General features: G+C 37.4%; 1 protein-coding gene across 1 annotated transcript in view; it reads right to left on the bottom strand.

Moving 5' to 3' along the window:
• ADAM28 (ADAM metallopeptidase domain 28) overlaps nucleotides 1-19,881 on the bottom strand; it is a 77,116-nt gene that overhangs the window by 41,207 nt on the left and 16,028 nt on the right. Inside the window, exons 5-10 of the mRNA XM_005684210.3 lie at nucleotides 19,295-19,371; nucleotides 17,356-17,545; nucleotides 12,664-12,735; nucleotides 11,373-11,444; nucleotides 6,072-6,241; nucleotides 3,023-3,107 (exon numbers count right to left, since the gene is read on the bottom strand). Of these exons, the coding sequence (XP_005684267.3) occupies nucleotides 3,023-3,107; nucleotides 6,072-6,241; nucleotides 11,373-11,444; nucleotides 12,664-12,735; nucleotides 17,356-17,545; nucleotides 19,295-19,371 (666 nt within the window). The remainder of the gene's footprint in view (nucleotides 1-3,022; nucleotides 3,108-6,071; nucleotides 6,242-11,372; nucleotides 11,445-12,663; nucleotides 12,736-17,355; nucleotides 17,546-19,294; nucleotides 19,372-19,881) is intronic.

The raw sequence follows: 19,881 nt of genomic DNA, 5'->3' as shown, positions 1-19,881 counted from the left end.
GAATCAGTGAGCTAAATTGGATGGGAATAGGCGAATTTAATTCAGATGATCATTATATCTACTCCTGTGGATGAGAATCCTTTAGAAGAATGGAGTAGCCTTCAAAGTCAACAAAAGAGTCCAAACTGCAGTACGAGTGCAGCCTCAAAAAATGACAGAATGATCTTGGTTCATTTCCAAGGCAAACCATTCAACATCACAGTAATCAAGTCTATGCCCCTAATGCCAAAGAAACTGATGTTGAATGGTTCTGTGAAGACCTACAAGACCTTTTAGAACTAACATCAAAAAAAGATGTCTTTTTCATCATAGGGGATTGGAATACAAAAATAGGAAGTCAAGAGATACCTGGAGTAACAGGAAAGTTCCGTCTTGAAGTACAAAATGAAGCAGTGTGTGTGTATGTGTGTGTGTCTGTGTGTGTGAGTTGCTCAGTCATGTCTGACTCTGCAACCCTATGGACTGTAGCCTGCTAGGCTCCTCTGTCCAAGGGATTCTCCAGGCAAGAGTATTGGAATGGATTGCCATTTTCTTCTCCAAAATGAAGCAGAGCAAAGGCTAATAGAGTTTGCCAAGAGAATGCACTGGTCATAGAATACCCTCTGCCAACAACACAAGAGATGACTCTACTCATCAGATAGTGGAATACGAGAATCAGATTCATTATATTATTTGCAGACAAAGATGGAGAGGCTCTACACAGTCAGAAAAAATGGGACCTGGAGCTGACTGTGACTCAGATCATGAGCTCCTTATCGCAAAATTCAGACTTAAGTTGAAGAAAGTAGGGAAAACCACTAAGCCATTCAGATATGACCTAAATCAAATTCCTTATGATTATACAATGGATATGCAAATAGATTCAAGGGGTTAGATCTGATAGAGTGCTTGAAGAACTATGGACAGGGGTTCATAACATTGTACAGGAGGCAGTGATCAAAACCATCCCAAAGAAAAAGAAATGCAAGAAGCAAAATGGTTGCCTGAGGAGGCGCTACAAATAGCTGAAAAAAGAAGAGAAGTGAAAGGCAAAGGAGAAAGGGAAAGATATACCCAAATGAATGTAGAGTTCCAGAGAATAGCAAGGAGAGATAATAAAGCCTTCTTAAGTGAACAATGCAAGGAAATAGAGGAAAAATAGAGGGAAGCCTGGTGTGCTGCAGTCCTTAGGATTGCAAAAAGTCAGACTGAACTGAGTGACTGAACAATAGCAACAACAAAGGTAAAACAGATAAGCAGAGATGTATAATAAATCCCAGCAACCATTAAAAAGAAAAATCAACAAAAATCTAATAATGGAGGTAAATGAAATTATTTTTTGAATACTCAATTCTAAAAAGGCAGAAAAAATAGGAGAGATGGTATAGGAAACATCTAGCAAGATGACAGATCTTAGTTCAACAATATCAGTAATGTATTACATATAAATTACTTAAGCATACAATGTAAAATGCATATTGTCAGACTAGATTAAAAAAAAACCCAGGTGTACACTGTCTAGTATAAATCTTCTTTAAATGGAAAGAAGTCCATATGTTAAAAATTAAAGGAAGGAAAACGTTGTATCAAGTAAACCGTCCACAAAGTATTATAATCATATCGGATAAGGTAGACTTTACAACAGGAATAATTCAGGAAAAAGAGGAACATTCTATGATAAATGGATCAAATCTAAATTGACCTGAATATCTAAATAATACTTGAGTCCAAAAAGAAATCAAAATGAAGATTATAAAAAATATTAACTTAATAAAAATGAAAACACATATCCAAATATCTCAGATGCAGCTAAAACAGTGCATAGTAAGAAATTAATAGCATTAAATGATCATATTTGAAAAGAAGAAAAGTCTCAAGTTCATGATTTAAAATTCTTCCTTACTTAACTAAAAAAGAACAAATTAAATACAGAGAAAGCAAGAAAAGAATCAATAGTCAAGACAAGAATGGAAATCAATGAAATAGAAACCAGGAAAACCATAGGAGCATTAGTAAAGCTAAAACTGATTCTCTGAGATCAATAAAATTGATATACCCTAGCCAAACTGATCATGGGAAAACCCTCCCCCACTCCACACACACGCAAATTACTAATATCATGAATGACAGAGGGGAAATCACTATATATTCTATATATATTAAAAAGATAGTAAGGAAATATCATCAACAAATTTATGCCAACTTAAATTAAATGGACAACTTTCCTTGAAACACAAACTACCATGGCTTACTTAAGAAGAGATAAATAACCTGAATAGCTCTGTATCTATTGAAGAATTGATTGCATGCTTAAAAACCTTGCAACAAAAAATATCTGGCCTGTATGGTTTTACCTGGTGAATTGTACTGAACATTTTACTATGTTATACTACCGATTTGGGGCTTCCCTGGTGCTTAGTGGTAAAGAATCTGCCTGCCAATGCAAGAGACGTAAGAGATGTAGGTTTGATCCCTGGGTCGGGAACATCCCCCGGAGGAGGAAATGGCAACCCTCTCCATTATTCTTGCCTGGGAAATCCCATGGACAAAGAAGCCTGGTAGGCTATAGTCTATGGTGTGGCAAAACAGTCAGACACGACTTAGCAACTAAACAACAACAATACTGATTTTACTCAAATATTCTAGAAACAAACCTGATTTTATTCAAATATTCAAGAAAATTGAAAACTGCACATCACTGTATATGGTCAAGTTTATACTGATATTTGCCCTGAGAGCAAAACCTGAAACATACATATTATAGGAAAAGACCAACTACGGACTAATATCCCGAATATAGATGCAAAAATCCTCATGATATGTTAACATGTTGAATTAAGCAATATATACAAGATATAATACATTATGACCATGCCAGGTTTATGGTGAATGTGCAAGATTGAGTCAATATTTGAAATTCAATCAATGTTATTTCCCACATCAACAGATTAAAGGAGAAAAACAATATTTTGTCCATAGATGCAGCACAACAGCCCTTGACAGACTTGAACTGTAGAACCAGCAATTTTATCTTTAAACAAACCATAATGACGCCAGCAGAAAAATCAGGAGAGCACATTGTAGACAGGTAAGCAAGGCCCACAGTTGTTCCAGAAAATGCTACTGTCCTGTGAAAAAGAAAGAAATTGATATAACTTATGATTCTAATTGGGCTTCCCAGGTGGGGCTAGTAGTAAATAATTGCCAATACAGGATACATAAGAAACTCTGATTCCTGGGTGGGAAAGAACCCCTGGAGGAGGAAATGGCAACCAACTCCTGTATTCTTGCCTGGAGAATCCCATGAAATGGGCTATGGTCCACGGGGTTGCAAAAAGTCAGACACAACTGAAACAACTTAGCAGGCACTCATGATTCTAATAATAGACATTTTTTCTGTAGACAGTTCCTCTAGAATGCTGATTAGCAGAGAAACTCATGACACTTTTTTTATATGATGGCTGTCATACCATCTAAACCCAGGCATCTGGGTGTAATCACTGTTAATATTTTTGCTTTATAAATATAAATTAAATTATATATGTACATAAATATATATTAAAGTGAAATATCTTTCATTTTAATTTATATTTTCCTCATATATTTTCATATATGTTTACTTTGATTTTCTTTTAGTACTGCTCTAGCTGTAGCTGGATTTGGAATTTGGGCCCATTCTGAAAGCTTTTGTATCATTGAAATATGCAATTGAAATGAAATTTCATTATGCAATTGAAATATCTATCCTGTTTAAGAGATATTTTAACTACTTGCATTTGTTCACATAGATAATATATTTGGTCTTTAGTCATTTTAATTTCTTTTATTTAAATTTATTCCATTTTGTTTTCCTTTCAATTTGTAATTATACCATGTGCCTTTTTGGTTTTACTATTGTGCTATCTGTTCAAGATGGTCACTCTGGTCTGTCTCTAGAAATTTGCAAAGTATGCATTATTTTTCAAATTCCCTTAGTAGATGCAAAATTTGAACCTATATTTTCCCATTTATCAACATCACGAATGGAAAGTGTACATTTTGTCATAAAAAAATGAGGAAATTAGAGAACTTCCACTTTCCATTCCTTATGGCATTATCTGTTATTTTGAAATGATGCTTTGTGTCATTCATGATACTTTAAATATTTATGGCATTTGTATTCTCTCTTAAAATTATATTAGAAAATTTTTATATTCAAGCCTACATTCTTGTGGATTTAATTCTTGCTCCTAGCTCATTTATAAAAAATAAAATTCTCCTCCATTATGGAGTTCACTATTTTGCTTTCTCTTTCCAGTGGAGAGAGTTCATTTGGAATCTTAGAGTCTGTATTAGATTCCTACCTGATGATGCACAGGTATAGGTGTATTTTGTTAATTTGTCAGAGAAATGGTAAGACTCAATTTACACATGATAACACAGTTATTTCCTCTACCATTATCTTTTTAGTCCTTTTATCCTGTTTATTCTGGTCTATTCAGGAAATCTACTCTTGATATTGGATTACCATGCCTTATCTGTACAATCTGTCATCCTGGCCATGATTTATATCTCTCTACCTTAATTATTTCACAACACTAGATTCTACTACAATTTGAGCTTTATCCTGGAGCCAGTGTTCAGTTCAGTTCAGTTCAGTCACTCAGTCGCATCTGACTCTTTGCAACCCCATGAATCGCAGCATGCCAGGCCTCCCTGTCCATCACCAACTCCCGGAGTTTACTCAAACTCATGTCCATCGAGTCGGTGATGCCATCCTCTGTCATCCCCTTCTCCTCCTGCCCCCAATCCCTCCCAGCATGAGAGTCTTTCCCAATGAGTCAATTCTTTGCATGAGGTGGCCAAAGTACTGGAGTTTCAGCTTTAGCTTCAGTCCTTCCAATGAACACTCAGGACTGATCTCCTTTAGAATGGACTGGTTGGAAAGAGTCTTCTCCAACACCACAGTATAAAAACATCAATTCTTTGGTGCTCAGCTTTCTTCACAATCCAACTCTCACATCCATACATGACCACTGGGAAAACCACAGCCTTGACTAGACGGACATTTGTTGGCAAAGTAGTCTCTGCTTTTGAATATGCTGTCTAGGTTGGTCATAACTTTCCTTTCAAGGAGTAAGTGACTTTTAATTTCATGGCTGCAATCACCATCTGCAGTGATTTTGGAGCCCCCAAAAATAAAGTCTGACACTGTTTCCACTGTTTCCCCATTATTTCCCATGAAGTGATGGGACCAGATGCCATGATCTTAGTTTTCTGAACGTTGAGCTTTAAGCCAACTTTTTCACTCTCCTCTTTCACTTTCATCAAGAGACATTTTAGTTCCTCTTCACTATCTGCCATAAGGGTGGTGTCATCTGCATATCTGAGGTTACTAGCCAGTCTAGTAAAAGTTTAATTCCCATATTGTTATGTTTGTAGCTCAGTCATTAAATTTCGATACTTCTGTTGTGTTAGTAGTTCCAAAAAATAAGGTATGTCTTGTGCTGAGTCTTTGAGTCTGGAATTCATCTTTCCAAACTAAGAGACTGTGGTGGCTATCCTTCAAAGATAACCCCAATGAACCAGCTTTGCAGTATTCATATCCTGTGTAGCTGCTGCTGCTGTTATTCAGTCACTAAGTAGATCCAACTCTTTGCGACCCTATGGACTATAGCCCACCAGGCTCCTCAATCCTTGGGATTTTCCAGGCAAGAATACTGGAGTTGGTTGCCATTTCCTCCTCCAGGGGATCTTCCCAACCCAAGGATTAAAACTGTGTCTCCTGCATTGGCAAGCAGGTTATTTACTGCTGAGACATCAGGGAAGCCCCCATTATCTAAACCCTGTCTTTCTGTTCTGTTACAGACCAAATGACAATAAAAAAAGCTTCTGATGAATCTTTGCTCCCATATAACTTCTCTCTCTTTAAAAAAAAAAAAAAAGAAAAGAAGACCACATGCAACGTAAGATCCAAAAGAATATTTTTTAAACTTTTAGCACCCTATGTGTAAATCTATAATGTTTCGAGATACCATTTGCTTTGCCAAGACTTTCCAAGCTGTCTATGCCAAATACCACAGAATATAAAAAGGGGGAAAATCTATACATACGTGAGTAGCTGAGCAACATCATGGTGCTTTCTCTTCAGGAGGACAGCTGTCCTCCATTTAGCAAAATTTTCTAAAGTGAGGCTTGCTTTGGAAGATATATCTATCTTGTCTTTGTCATTCCAGATCTCCATCCCAATTAAGGCCACGTAAGTATTGAGCTTTTTATAAAGCTGTTAAAAAAGAAAAAAATGGCAAAGCAACTATTCATTATGGCACTATTATCTTTTAATATTTTCTATGTACTCCAGATTTTCAAACTTATTTACAACTACACTGTAAAAACCTTATTTCCAGACATACTTGTGTAATGGAAGTTACCATCTCTTTTGGCAGACGCTAGCATCCCCATTTGTAGGCAAGACAGACACTCTTAGTTCAGGTGTATAAACTCTTTTTTTTGGTGACAAAGGGTCTGTTGAAACAAACTTTTCCTGCTTGCAACCTCAAGAAATATCAAAATATCCTGCTAGTAGTTCATGACTATGATTTCACTATAAATGTATTTCCTCAATTGCAATGCAACATTCTCAGAGTCATAATTTTTCAGAATTAACAAGCTTGGCTATATTTAAAATGGATAACCAACAAGGACCTACTGTATAGCACAGAGAACTCTGTTCAGTGTTATGTAGCAGCCTGAATGGGAGAGGAGTTTGGAGGAGAATGGATACATATATATGTATGGCTGAGTCCCTTCACTGTTCACCTGAAACTATCACAATATTGTTCATTGGCTATACTTCAATACAGAATAAAATGTTAAAAAAAATCTTGCTATGGAAAATAAATAAATTTTTAAAACGAATTAGCAAGCTTGACTCAGTGCTGATTTGAACATCAGAAAAGGAAAAAGCTACATGGAAAACTCCTGCATATAAATGAGTTACAATAGAGTAAGGGACCTCTGTTATCGGACGAATTGAACCAAAGAATCTACAGCACATATAGGATACCTTTAGAAATAACCAGTTAAGCTTATGAGACAATACACTTACTTTACAGATAAAAACTTATATTGCTACTATAGTTTGTAAAACTGCACAGTGTCGGTCAAAGAGTACAAACTTCCAGTATAAGGTAAGTAAGTTCTGGGGATCTAATGTACAATATGGGGATTACAGTTTATGATAATGTATTCTATGCTTCAAAATTGCAAAAAGGGTAGATCTCTATATGTTCTCATCATTTAAAAAAAAAACAAAAAGCTGATGGAATCATGTGACATGATGGAGGTGTTAGCCTACCTATCAGGTTAGCCAAACTAATCATTTTGCAATATACCAAATCAGCATATTGAATGCCTTAAATCTGTCCAATATAATAGGTCAAATATATCTCAATAAAGCTGGGGAAAACCGCAGTTAAGACTTTCTCTTGGGGAAACTCCGTGCTAAGAAATTGGAGAAGACATTTTTTAAAAAAGAAAACAAGAAAAGTGTTGAGGTATGCAGTTATCATCAAAAGGGAAGTAAAAATCTAACCAGATTAAAATATTGCTTTGCTTGTTTTCCAACTTTCTTATTTCTCTTTTCCTTTTTTTCACCCACCTGACAAAACTTCAGCACTGGTTAAAATAAAGTGTCCTTTCTGTTTCTCCTCCATCAAGCTCTGATTTCAGATGGGGAAAGCAAATGATGCTGACTGCTTTCACTCAGAAGACATGACTACTAACCTCAAGTGGTCTGAACCACCCTCCAGCAAACCTGCTGTATTTCCAAAGTCCATTCACTCTCACAGCCTTCTGCACATGCCTCTCTTTCTTAAACATTCTGGCACTCTCTTTCAAGTCCCCACTTTGAGCAGATTCATTGAAGAGTACAGATGCAACCAGAAGAGAATTTCCACAAGCTCCACCCATCCACTCACACTGGTCTACATCTGTTCAAACAACCTGTACTTCCCCTTCTTCACTGTATGAATGACAGGTCTGTGAGCCCAAGGCCAATTTCCTCCCTTATGCACCAGACCTGCCATCTCACCCCATATCAGAGATTCCTCTAGCAATTTTTCCATCTTCTTTGCATTGTCGGTATTTAGCCTTCTGCGCAATGATTCTCATCAGAATCAAAAAGATGCCTCATTGTGGCCGGGGGGGGGAGATTTCTCTTTGTGATTTTTCCTCCTTTGAATTACGCCCCATTTCTCTGCTCCCATTTATAGCAAAAACTTCCAGAAAAAAAAATCTGTATTTGCTGTTTCTAAGTTCACTTCTCTCATTGTTTCTGGGCTCCCTAAAATCATGATTTTTACAGTGTGTTGCTTCATCCAGGAGAACAATAATTTCTCCTTTGTTAAATCCAATGGCCAGTCCCTGGTCCTCAGGAGCATCTCACATCATTGACTATATCTTTCCTTGATAGATATTTGTTTCAGGTAGCTTCCACAACCACAACTTTTCCTCTTCTTTTCTTTACTGTCTATTCCTTGGTCTCACTTCCTCCCCTCTTGCTCCTCCTCAAAGAAGTCTTTCAAGGATATATTTTTGTGTCCTTTTCCTGCTTACCTACACCCATTTCCCTGGTGATTTTACAAATATTTTCTATAAAGGTCCAGATAGAAAATATTTTAGGCTTTGAGGCCACATGGTCTTGGCTGCAATTACTCACCACCTTTGGTATTGCAGCAGGAGAGCAACCAGAGACAATGTAAACAAGTGGGCATGGCTATGATTGAATAAAGCTTTATTTTATAAAGAGGCAACAGGCCACAGTTGGTCCACATGCCACAGTTTGCTGACCCATCTTATGCCACCTATGTGTGCTATACACACAGCTAATTCACACTATTGTAGAAATTAACCCAGCATTGTAAAACAATTGGAATCCAACTTAAAAATAAATTTAAAATAAATAAATAATGACCAAGATTTAAAAAAAGGTATAGATTTATATCTTCACCCAGACCTTGCCCTGAACTCCAATCTTGTGTCTTCAGGATTTCCACCTAGAAGTCTTTGTGCAAAAAGATACCTCAAAGTTGATGTGTCCAAAACGGACAGCCTAATGTCTTCTCTGAAAGGTTCCCATTGTCCCCCCACCATTGCTTCACATTCTTGAAGTTGCTCAGGTCAAAACCCTTGATGTCACCTGACTTCTCTCTTTTTTTATGCTTCTTATATCCCATCCACCTTCTAAACTCAAGTCACTCTATCCAGAGATCAGACCTTCTCAATAGGTCACCCATCACTGGTTTCTCTCAAGCCATCGCCATCTCTTAGCCTGAACTATGACACAGTTCCCATACCTGGCCTTGTTTCTGCTCTTGCACGCCTTCAGTTTATCTTCAGCAGAACAGCCAAAGTCATCTTTTTAAGAACACAGATCTAAACATGTCACATCTCAGTTCAGGCTTTCTAGTGTCTTCCTCACTCATTAAGAATAACAAAGTAATAAATAACATCTGTGATCACTTATCTGTGGAATCTAAAATATAACATAAATGAACTTACTCATGAAATGGAAACAGACTCTCAGACATAGAGAACCGACTTGTAGTTGCCAAGGGGGAGAGGGTGGCATGGGGGAGTGGATTAGGAGTTTGAGATTAGCTGACACAAGCTATTATTTATAGGATAGATCCTATAGGTCCTACTGTACAGCACAGGAAACTAAACTCAGTATGAACCGTACATACTTTGAAATGGTTTATCCTGTGATAAACCATAATGAAAAAGAATATAAAAAGAATGTACATAAATGTATAACTGAATCACTTTGCTGTACAGCAGAAATTAATACAAAATTGTAAATCAACTATGTTTTAATGAAAAAAAAAATAGCAAAGTCCTTACAAAGGCTCGCTAGGGCCTTCAAGTTTTGGCCACCACTACCTTTAGATGTCATCTCCCTCTCTTGGCCCTGGCCTTCCACTTACTCCTCAAGCAAGGCAATCTAGGTTCTGCACTCAGGTCATTTGCTCTTCCTAGGGTTACATCTGTTTCTTTCCTACAAGTCTCTGCTCAAATATTACCCTATTAGAGATGACGTCCCTATTTAACACAGCACCCAAGATATCTCGCCTCAGGACTTCACTGGTGGTTCTCTGGTAAAGAAACCGTCTTCCAATGCAGGGTGACTGCAGTTTGATCTCTGATCAGGGAACTAAGATCCCACATGCTGCAGGCAACTAAACGCTCACACCATAACCAGAGGGCCCATGCATCGCAACCAGAGTAGTGTGCATGCCGCGACGAAGAACCTGAGTGCTGCAACAAAGAATTAACATAGCCAAAGAGAAGAAAAAACACAAAACACCAAACCACAATGCATGCATCTAAATCTTTCTCTTCCTTTCTCTTTCTCTCTTTTTAAAAACTGTTTTATTATTCTTTATAGCACATATCATCATCTTACACACTCTTCATTTGACTTGTTTGCCTCTTTGAACAAGAATGCTAACTTCCTGAAGGGAAGAATAATGCCTCGAAGAAAGAGATACTTGTCAGTTTTGTTCACCTTTTTATTTCCATAATCTAGAAAAATTGAGCACAAAGTAAGTGCTCAATAAACATGGCCACTTCTTGGGGTCTCTTAAGAGGACTCAGCATACTCTTTGTGGTGAGAAAATGAGATATGACCTTGGTTACTGAGTCCACCTTCATTTCATTTCTATTGTTACAGTATTAGCAGGACCACAGGTGATTCAGCCATTTCAACGAAGTAGGCTAACCATATGTTCAACTAACAAGGTTTTAATAGAAGAGATATAAAAATAATTTTAATGGAAATTAGATGATAAAATCATGTTTGAGGAACTGAATCAACAGTTGTACAATGAAAATAGGCTTGGAAATCGAACCAATCTAAGATTAAATCTTCTATTGTTTTCTAACTTTGTGATTTTAGGCAAGTTATTTTGTGTCTTAGAAGCTAATTCCTTAGCTATAAATTAAGTTTAATGATATATTAGGGTTGTTCAAAGTTTAAATGAGATAATGTATTGAAAGCTGCTATTGTACCAGAGTTTGGCTTATCTCATTGGTTGGTTAGTTGGTTTTTCCATTTGGTTTTCTATTGGGATTTGTATGTCAGCATTTTCTTACTGGGCTTTAGAAAAACAAAGACCATGAAACAAAACCACCTTCTAAATCTTGATGGACCTGAGAATAATGCAGCAAGTAGGTGAGATACTTCTCTATCATGTAATATTAATATTCAATGAAGTAGCCAAAGTCAGGGTCACCTTTCAAGAGACAGTCAGCCATATTCTCAGAAGTATTGGTTTTTCTTCCCTGTCTCATGAAATGACCAATGAAACCACCTAGCAAATTGTTAAAACTACACTCAGTAAAATATATCATACCATGTTGATGTAATTGACCATCTCAAATACCGTCTTTCTTATTTCCTCTTGATCTTGATTGTGCCTTTTAAACTAAAAAACAGCACAGACAAAATATAGACATTGATAGAAATGAACGTAATTAGAAGATTAAAAATAGCAATTTCACTAATTTTATTTATTATAATTAATGATCAATTATAAAAGTTGACACTTACTAAAAACAAAACTTCCTTATTTCTCTAGCTAAATGAAAGCACTTTAGAAGATGATGCTTCATCCTATAAAGTACTAGTTCAGTGTAAAGCTCTAAGGAACTATTCTTGAAGTATTTTCAGTTAAATACCATGGCTTCTTAAACTGTGTAGAACTAATACAAGGAAGAGTCTATTCATTTAAAGAAATATGAGCAGTAAATGAATTTATATAATAAGTATATATATATATAACTTTATATAATAAGAGGTCAAAACTTTCTATAAGAGAGGTCAAAAATGAATTAACTTACTCATATTATCATAAGTTTTCCTTTGTGATCACATATGTGAAATTCAGGTTTAGAATAATCAATATATTCAAATGCGTTCAAAACTATAACCAAAGCTCCATGTGTTATGTAACTAACTGAAAAGTTCTTTACAGAGTTTTCTATCAGAGTCCTTGTCTTCTTTTCTTTGTGATGAACATTTTTCCAAGTTTAGAATCTAGCCCTTTATCAGTCACACATGCTACAAATTATTTTTCTCAGTTTGTGGTCCTAAGTCTTTTATAGGCTGGTTAGCCAAAGGAATAGTTTTAACTTTCACTTTGGATTCTGCAGGTCAGGCATCTGCAAACTAAGAACCTAATCTGGCCCATGACATGCTTTTGTAAATAAAGCTTTATTTCAAATTTTTTAAAAAAAGATTAACAATGAATATTACCAAAAAGTGGCTTTTTCAGAAAATTCTATTAGTTTTTTTTTTTAATTTATCACTCCCTGATAAGCATAAACTTTAATTTACCAATGATTTAACTACTTAACATAAAGAATTTAATTAGACTAAAGAATTTAATTAGAAAATAAGTTTGGAGCTCTTGAGACAACAAGAAAGGAGCATTATAGTACAAAAACATCAGTTTATGCATATTATGTTAGGTACTCTTTCCTTAAAAGGTAAAATATCAGCCTAAATGCATGTAAAATTTCTAAATTTATAAAAAAGAACAGTTCATATTCATTATTTTAAGAACATATCCATTATTTAATATCTTGCATAATAAACTTATGCAGTATAGCATTTTAAAAGACTCATTTATCTGATATAATTACCTCACCATGGTCCAGGACCAAATAATATTCTATATATTTCTTTTTTTCCCAAGCCTTCTGGTCTTTGGATGTCTGTAAAAACCATAAAAAGGAAAATTATGAAGGCAATGTCTCTCTCTGCAAGAATCATTCTTAAATTTGAAATGTGTAATCTAATAAGAGTTGGTTGGTATCTGGGAAGGAAGACAATACTACCATTTTGACTCTAACTAACCACCAGAATCATCTTATAGACTAGACTTAGAACGTCAGAGGTGGAAGATATTCTAGTCTGGGCCCTTCATTTTTACCAGAGTGTAAAGGATTGCATAAATAATTAATCAGTTCAGTTCAGTCACTCAGTCGTGTCCGACTCTTTGCGATCCCATGGACTGCAGCATGCCAGGCTTCCCTGTCTAACACCAACCCCCAGAGCTTGCTCGAACTCATGTCCATCAAGCCAGTGATGCCATCCAACCATCTCATCCTCTGTCGTTACCTTCTCCTCCTGCCTTAAATCTTTCCCAGCATCAGGGTCTTTGCAAATGAGTCAGTTCTTCCCATCAGGTGGCCAAAGTATTGGAACTTCAACTACAGCATCAGTCATTCCAATGAATATTCAGGACTGATCTCCTTTAGGATGGACTGGTTGGATCTCCTTGCAGTCCAAGGGACTCTCAAGAGTCTTCTCCAACACCACAGTTCAAAAGCATCAATTCTTTGGCACTCAGCTTTCTTTATAGTCCAACTCTCATATCTATACATGACTCTTGGAAAGCCATAACTTTGACTAGATGGACTTTTGTTGGTAAAGTAATGTCTCTGCTTTTTAATATGCTGTCTAGGTTGGTTATATGGCACCCCACTCCAGTACTCTTGCCTGGAAAATCCCACGGATGGAGGAGCCTGGTAGGCTGCAGTCCATGGGATCGCGAAGAGTCAGACACAAGTGAGCAACTTCACTTTCACTTTTCACTTTCATGCATTGGAGAAGGAAATGGCAACCCACTCCAGTGTTCTTGCCTGGAGAATCCCATGGACAGGGGAGCCTGGTGGGCTTCCGTCTATGGAGTCGCACAGAGTTGGACACTACTGAAGTGACTTAGCGGCAGCTTAGCAGCAGGTTGGTTATAGCTTTTATTCCAAGGAGCAAAAGTCTTTTAATTTCATGGCTGCAATCACCACCTGCAGTGATTTTGCAGCCCAAGAAAATAGAGTCTGTCACTGTTTCCAATGTTTCACCATCTATTTGCCATGAAGTGATGAGACCAGATGCCATGATCTTGGTTTTCTGAATGTTGAGCTTTAAGCCAACTTTTTCACTCTCCTCTTACACTTTCATCAAGAGGCTCTTCTTTGCTTTCTGCCTTAAGTGTGGTGTCATCTGCATATCTGAGGTTATTGATATTTCTCCCGGCAATCTTGATTCCAGCTTGTGCTTCTTCCAGCCCAGCATTTCGTATGATGTACTCTGCATAGAAGTTAAATAAGTAGGGTGACAATATACAGCCTTGACATACTTCTTTTCCTATTTGGAACCAGTTTGTTGTTCCATGTCCAGTTCTAATTGTTGCTTCCTGAACTGCATACAGATTTCTCAAGAGGCAAGTCAGGTGGTCTGGTATTCCCATCTCTTTAAGAACTTTCTACAGTTTATTGTGATCCACACAGTCAAAGGCTTTGGCATAGTCAATAAAGCAGAAATAGATGTTTTTCTGGAACTCTCTTGCTTTTTCCATGATCCAGCGGATGTTGGCAATTTGATCTCTGGTTCCTCTGTCTTATTCTAAAACCAGCTTGTACATCTAGAAATTCACGGTTCACATACTACTGAAGCCTGGCGTGGAGAATTTTGACCATTACTTGACAATCATGTGAGATAAGTGTAATTGTGTGGTAGTTTGAGCATTCTTTGGCATTGCCTTTCTTTGGGATCAGAATGAAAACTGACCTTTTCCAGTCCTGTGGCCACTGCTGAGTTTTCCAAATTTGCTGGCATATTGAGTGTAGCACTTCTGCAGCATCATCTTTTAGGATTTGAAATAGCTCAACTGGAATTCCATCACCTCCTCTAGCTTTGTTCATAGCGATGCTTCCTAAGGCCCACTTGACTTCCCATTCCAGAATGTCTGGCTCTGAGTTGGTGATCACACTATCATGATTATCTGAGTCATGAAGATCTTTTTTGTATAGTTCTGTTTTTTCTTGCCACTCTTCTTAATATCTTCTGCTTCAGTTAGGTCCACTCCATTTCTGTCCTTTATTGCCCCCTTCTTTGCATGAAATGTTCTGGTTCCTCTGCCTTTTCTAAAACTAGGCTTCCCTTTTGGCTCATCTGGTAAAGAATCCACCTGTAATGCAGTAGACCTAGGTTCATCCCTGGGTTGGGAAGATCCCCCAGGAAAGGGAAAGCCTACCCAGTCCAGTATTCTGGCCTGGAATATTCCATGGACTCTATAGTCCATGGGGTCACAAAAAGTCATACACGACTGAGTGACTTTCACTTATCACTTATATACACACACACAACTAATTAATAGGAATACTAAAAATAAAACCAAAGTCTTAAGATTTTTTGAACAGTGGACTTTCTCCACTAGTTTGCCATGAAATAGACATGTTAACTTCAGCATTCTCTTAGGGTCTGGTATTTTTTTGGTTTCCTCGAATTCCTGTCCCAATAAGTAGCCCCTCCTTTACCAAGGGTTCAAAGCCAGGAGTCACCATAGCAACTAGTCTGTCCTTTGCCTCTCAGACAGAGCTGCATTTCCTCTGCACATTCCAAGCTTCCCTCATTTCAGTTTCTTTCTCTCCACAAAACAAAGCAAAAACCATGTTTCACAGTAGATTTGTTACTGACCTAAGTTCTTGAACTCTTTGTGTGTGTGTGTGTGTGTGTGTGTGTGTGTGTGTGGTATGCAGTATGCAGTATCTTAATTCTCTGACCAGGAGATGAATCCATGTCTTGGGAGCAAGGAGTCTTAACCACTGACCACCAGGGAAGTCCTTGAACTCTTTAATCAGTAGTAATTGATAAGAGGCCAGACGAAAAATTCAGAGAAGAGTTAGATGCATGAAGTAGGCGGGTACTTGTAGCAGTCTGGCCTCTTAAAGCCAAAGCTGGAGATATGCATTTGATGGTAACTAGTGCAAAGTTCCTATTTAAATAAGACATAGCACTGGATGAGATTATCCAGGAAGGATATGTAGATAAAGCAAAGAATGGGATGAAAGATTGAGCTACATGAGGCCTCGAATATTTAGTGGTCCAGCAGAGGTGGGATAACAGTGAGAGGACCTGAGGAGGAGTACCAAAATGAAACAGTAAGATGCAATAAGAGTGAGGATATTTGCACATGATTACCAAGGAACTGAGGCAGAAAGACTAGGGACCTGTATCAAGCTTAACCAGGAGATCAACATACATGGAAATTCATGGCTCAGAGTGATTCTTCTGGCTCTTAGATATCATAGCACTGGTAGAACTTAGTGCTCAGTACCCAGTCTCTCAGTTGTGTCCTTTTTGTGACCTCATGGACTGCAGCCCAACAGGCTCTTCTGTCGATGGGGTTTTTCAAGCAAGAATACTGCAGTGGGTTGCCATTTTCTTCTCCAGGGGATCTTCCCAACCCAGGGATCAAACCCATGTCTCTTGCAATGGCAGGTGGATTCTTTACTGCTGAACCACCTGGGAAGCCTGGTAGAATTTAAATCCACAGAATGTTGAATCCAACAGAGATTCTATTTTATTCAGACCTCTTCTGTCCAGGTCTTATGGATTCTGAGAACATGTATAAGAGATGATTGGATGTGAAGTGTATCCTGAAGAAAATGAAGGTTAATGATGACAAAGTTTTTGTGTATATATTTATAGTTTCCATGCTGGCTTCATGGTGACTCAGAAGGTAAAGAATTAACTTCCAACCCAGGTTCATTCCCTGGGTTGGACTCATCCTCTGGTATTGACTACCCACTCTAGTATTTTTGCCTGGAGAATACCATGGACAGAAGAGCATGGCAGGCAACAGTACATAGGGTCAAATAGAGTTGGACACAACTGAGCGACTAACACTAACACTTCCAACACAAGCCACATTCATTTTCTTGTGTGACCAGAAGCTGAATTCCAGGTTTAACAGAATATTCTAAGTTGCAGATCCCATATTTATTTTGCTCACTGCCGTATCCCCAAGACTTACAGCAGTAGTTTAAGAAAGATTTGTTGAATAAATTCATTCATGGAGACAACAAGGTATTTTATCTCAAAACAATAATAATACTTTATTCCCTTGTTGTATGATGTAGCATTATGAAAGCTGTCTGCTTCTAGGAGACCAGCATTATATCTATGCATCTTTTTAACCCTTGAACACAACATATTGTTAATAATAGTCATTGTTGTTGTTGTTTATTAGCTAAGTCATGTCCAGCCTTTTGCGACCCCATGAACTGTAGCCCATAAGGCTAAGCTCTTCTATCCACAGGATTTCCCAGGCAACAATACTGGAGTGGGTTGCCATTTCCTTCTCCAGATCCATATGTACTTATTAAATAAATCATCAATGTACAATGAGGTTTTAATGTCTCTGTAACCTACTAGTTTCAACAATGATTGTAAAGTTTCAGTCAATTGGACTTAATAGGTTTGGAACCCAGAGCAACCAGGATGAGATATATAAGAACACTGAAAATAAAAAATAAAAGCAGGCATACAGCCAGACTGGTAGATGAGATTGCCTTCAGATGAATTCCAGGTGCCCATATTGTGTCATTCATCCCGCAGGAGCTATTAGTCTTCTGTTCTTCAGGATTGTGCTTGAAGAGTGCGTGTTCTTGCTCATCCTGGTTTGTGAGGCCTAAAGGTTTGATGAAGTACTTTTGATCTCCCTGACTGAAGTAACCCCTGAAAAACAGAAGAGTCTAAGCTTCTTAAAAATATTCCAGTTTTGAGTGTTAAAGACTTGTAGACTCTAAAAAGTGACTACCACCAAAGGATTCCAAACTCAGGGCAGTACAATATAGTATAACATTACAGCTGAAGACACCCTTAGAGATCACCTAAACTTGTTTTCTCTATGGGGAAACTGGACCTGTTGGAGAGAAGTGACTACTGCAGTCAGATTGCTATGCTGGTGCTATAGGGAAATTTTGTGACCTTCAGTCCAGTGGCCTTCCAATTCCCATGCATTGTCTGCTCTAGAGGTACACTGACAATTAAAGAGACTTTGGAGTCTTATAGCAAGGGATGAAATTCTGGGTCTATGACTTAAGGTCACATAACCTCAGTTTCTCCATCTACTAAATGGGAATAATAATATCTACTGAACAGTATAGTTGCAACGGCTGAAGGAGATAAGATGCAAAGCACACAATCAATGAATATTATCATTTTCTTCTCACTTCTCTCTGCTGAAATCCTGAGCTAGGATTCACTTAACCATTATTTAGGGAGCACCCATTATTCACTAGACATTGGAGCAAGGGCAAAAGGTAAAAAGGAAAACAGTCATGCTCTCTCATCTCATGGATCTTATATTAAAATGAGGAAGATGGAAGTGAAACAAATGATCATATTGGATCTACAAATACACATAATTATACAATGTATATGTAATATATACAATTACAGCAGATAATTGCTAGGAAGGAAAAGTCCAAGAACATACAGGGAGACTGGACTAAGTGTACATGGAATTAGAAGAGTGGATATAGAGAGATAAGTGAGATGACTTCAATATTTATTTTGTTGATTTGACTGTGCCAGGTCTTAGTTGTGGCATGTGAGATTTTTAGTTGTGGCATGTGGGATCTAGTTTACTGATCAAGGATCAAACCTGGGTGCCCTGCATTAGGAACAGGGAATCTGAGCCACTGGACCACCAGGGAAGTTCCACTTAGGTGATTTATTGCAGTGGTCTGCATAAAGGTTCATGGCAGTTTGGACTAGGATGTGGCAGCAGAGAGAGACTATAGTGAATAATCTCAGGGAATATCTAGACACATAATCAACAGAGTTCATTAAATGAATTGAAAATGTGTATTTGAAAGAAAAGAAGTCATCAAAGAACCTAGGTTTCCAGATTAAGCAAGTAGTTGGTTGACTATAACATTCACTGAGATGGAAATCACTGGAAAAATACCACATTAGGGAGGAAATCATTTGTAGTATATTAAGATTGAGATTTCCTTGAAATCTCCAGATGTGGAGAGATATCGAGTTATGGAAGAAGAAATGAGATAATCAAGTCTGGGCATCAGAAGAGATATCTTATGTAGACAGATACATGGCAAGTCATAAACATCCAGAAAGAAATGGATGTCATAAGAATGGATAGGACATACTAGAAAGAGTTTAGTGAAGAGAGAAGGTTTCATTCCCTAAAGGTTCTGACTCTAAAACTAGGACTCGATAACCTATATTTTGAAAACAAGCAGACAAACAAAAACAACTCTGCAAGCAATTCAGGGATGTAATTTATAAACTACTATCAGGAAAAGCCATGTTTCCTGCAAATTTCAAAGTTTTTGAGCCGTTAGAATTCAAACTCAACTGTAGTACAATTAATTATATTTGAGATTTTTTAGATTATTCGCACATATCATCATCATCATCATCACAGGAACATACAAACCATTATGAAGCCTTCCTTACCTTAGACCTCTACATGTGCTGATGCTAGCATCAGAAACTTTTTCATTAACAATGTGTCCTTGATAATAACAGTTATCCTAGGAAAAAGGGAAAAGAGGGTTGACAAAGGACAAGTGTGCATGTATTTTAGACCGGCAACTAAATTTGAGTTTGAAATCTTGAAATGGGATCAAAAATGTTTTCAAACCATTTTATGCTAAACAGCAGTCAATTAGAGCTGTAAAAAAAATTTTTAAACCAGCCTTCTGTGGATAAAACTTTCATCATTTAGTTGATGATCCCAAATGCCTAGGAGGCATAAACTATACCTTGTTGCAAATTTTATTGTTGCAGAAGAAGAATGCCAGGGATGAATAGAGTCTGGGAAAAAACCAACTCATAGATGTAAGTTTAAAACCTGAGTCCCTGAAATACCAGACATTCATTCCTTCCCTGGATAATTGTTCATTAAATTTTCCTAACACCAACAAGCTCTTTCCAGTGAATGGATTATTCAGATCATGTTGTTATTTCTTGATTTATCCAAAGAGTGCCACCAGGCTAACCGGATTAATATTAATATAACAACTCTGTCTCCACTCAAAGCA

Source organism: Capra hircus, chromosome 8 (assembly GCF_001704415.2).
Source record: "Capra hircus breed San Clemente chromosome 8, ASM170441v1, whole genome shotgun sequence".
Lineage (NCBI taxonomy): Eukaryota > Metazoa > Chordata > Mammalia > Artiodactyla > Bovidae > Capra > Capra hircus.
This window is presented reverse-complemented; position numbering and strand designations above follow the sequence as displayed.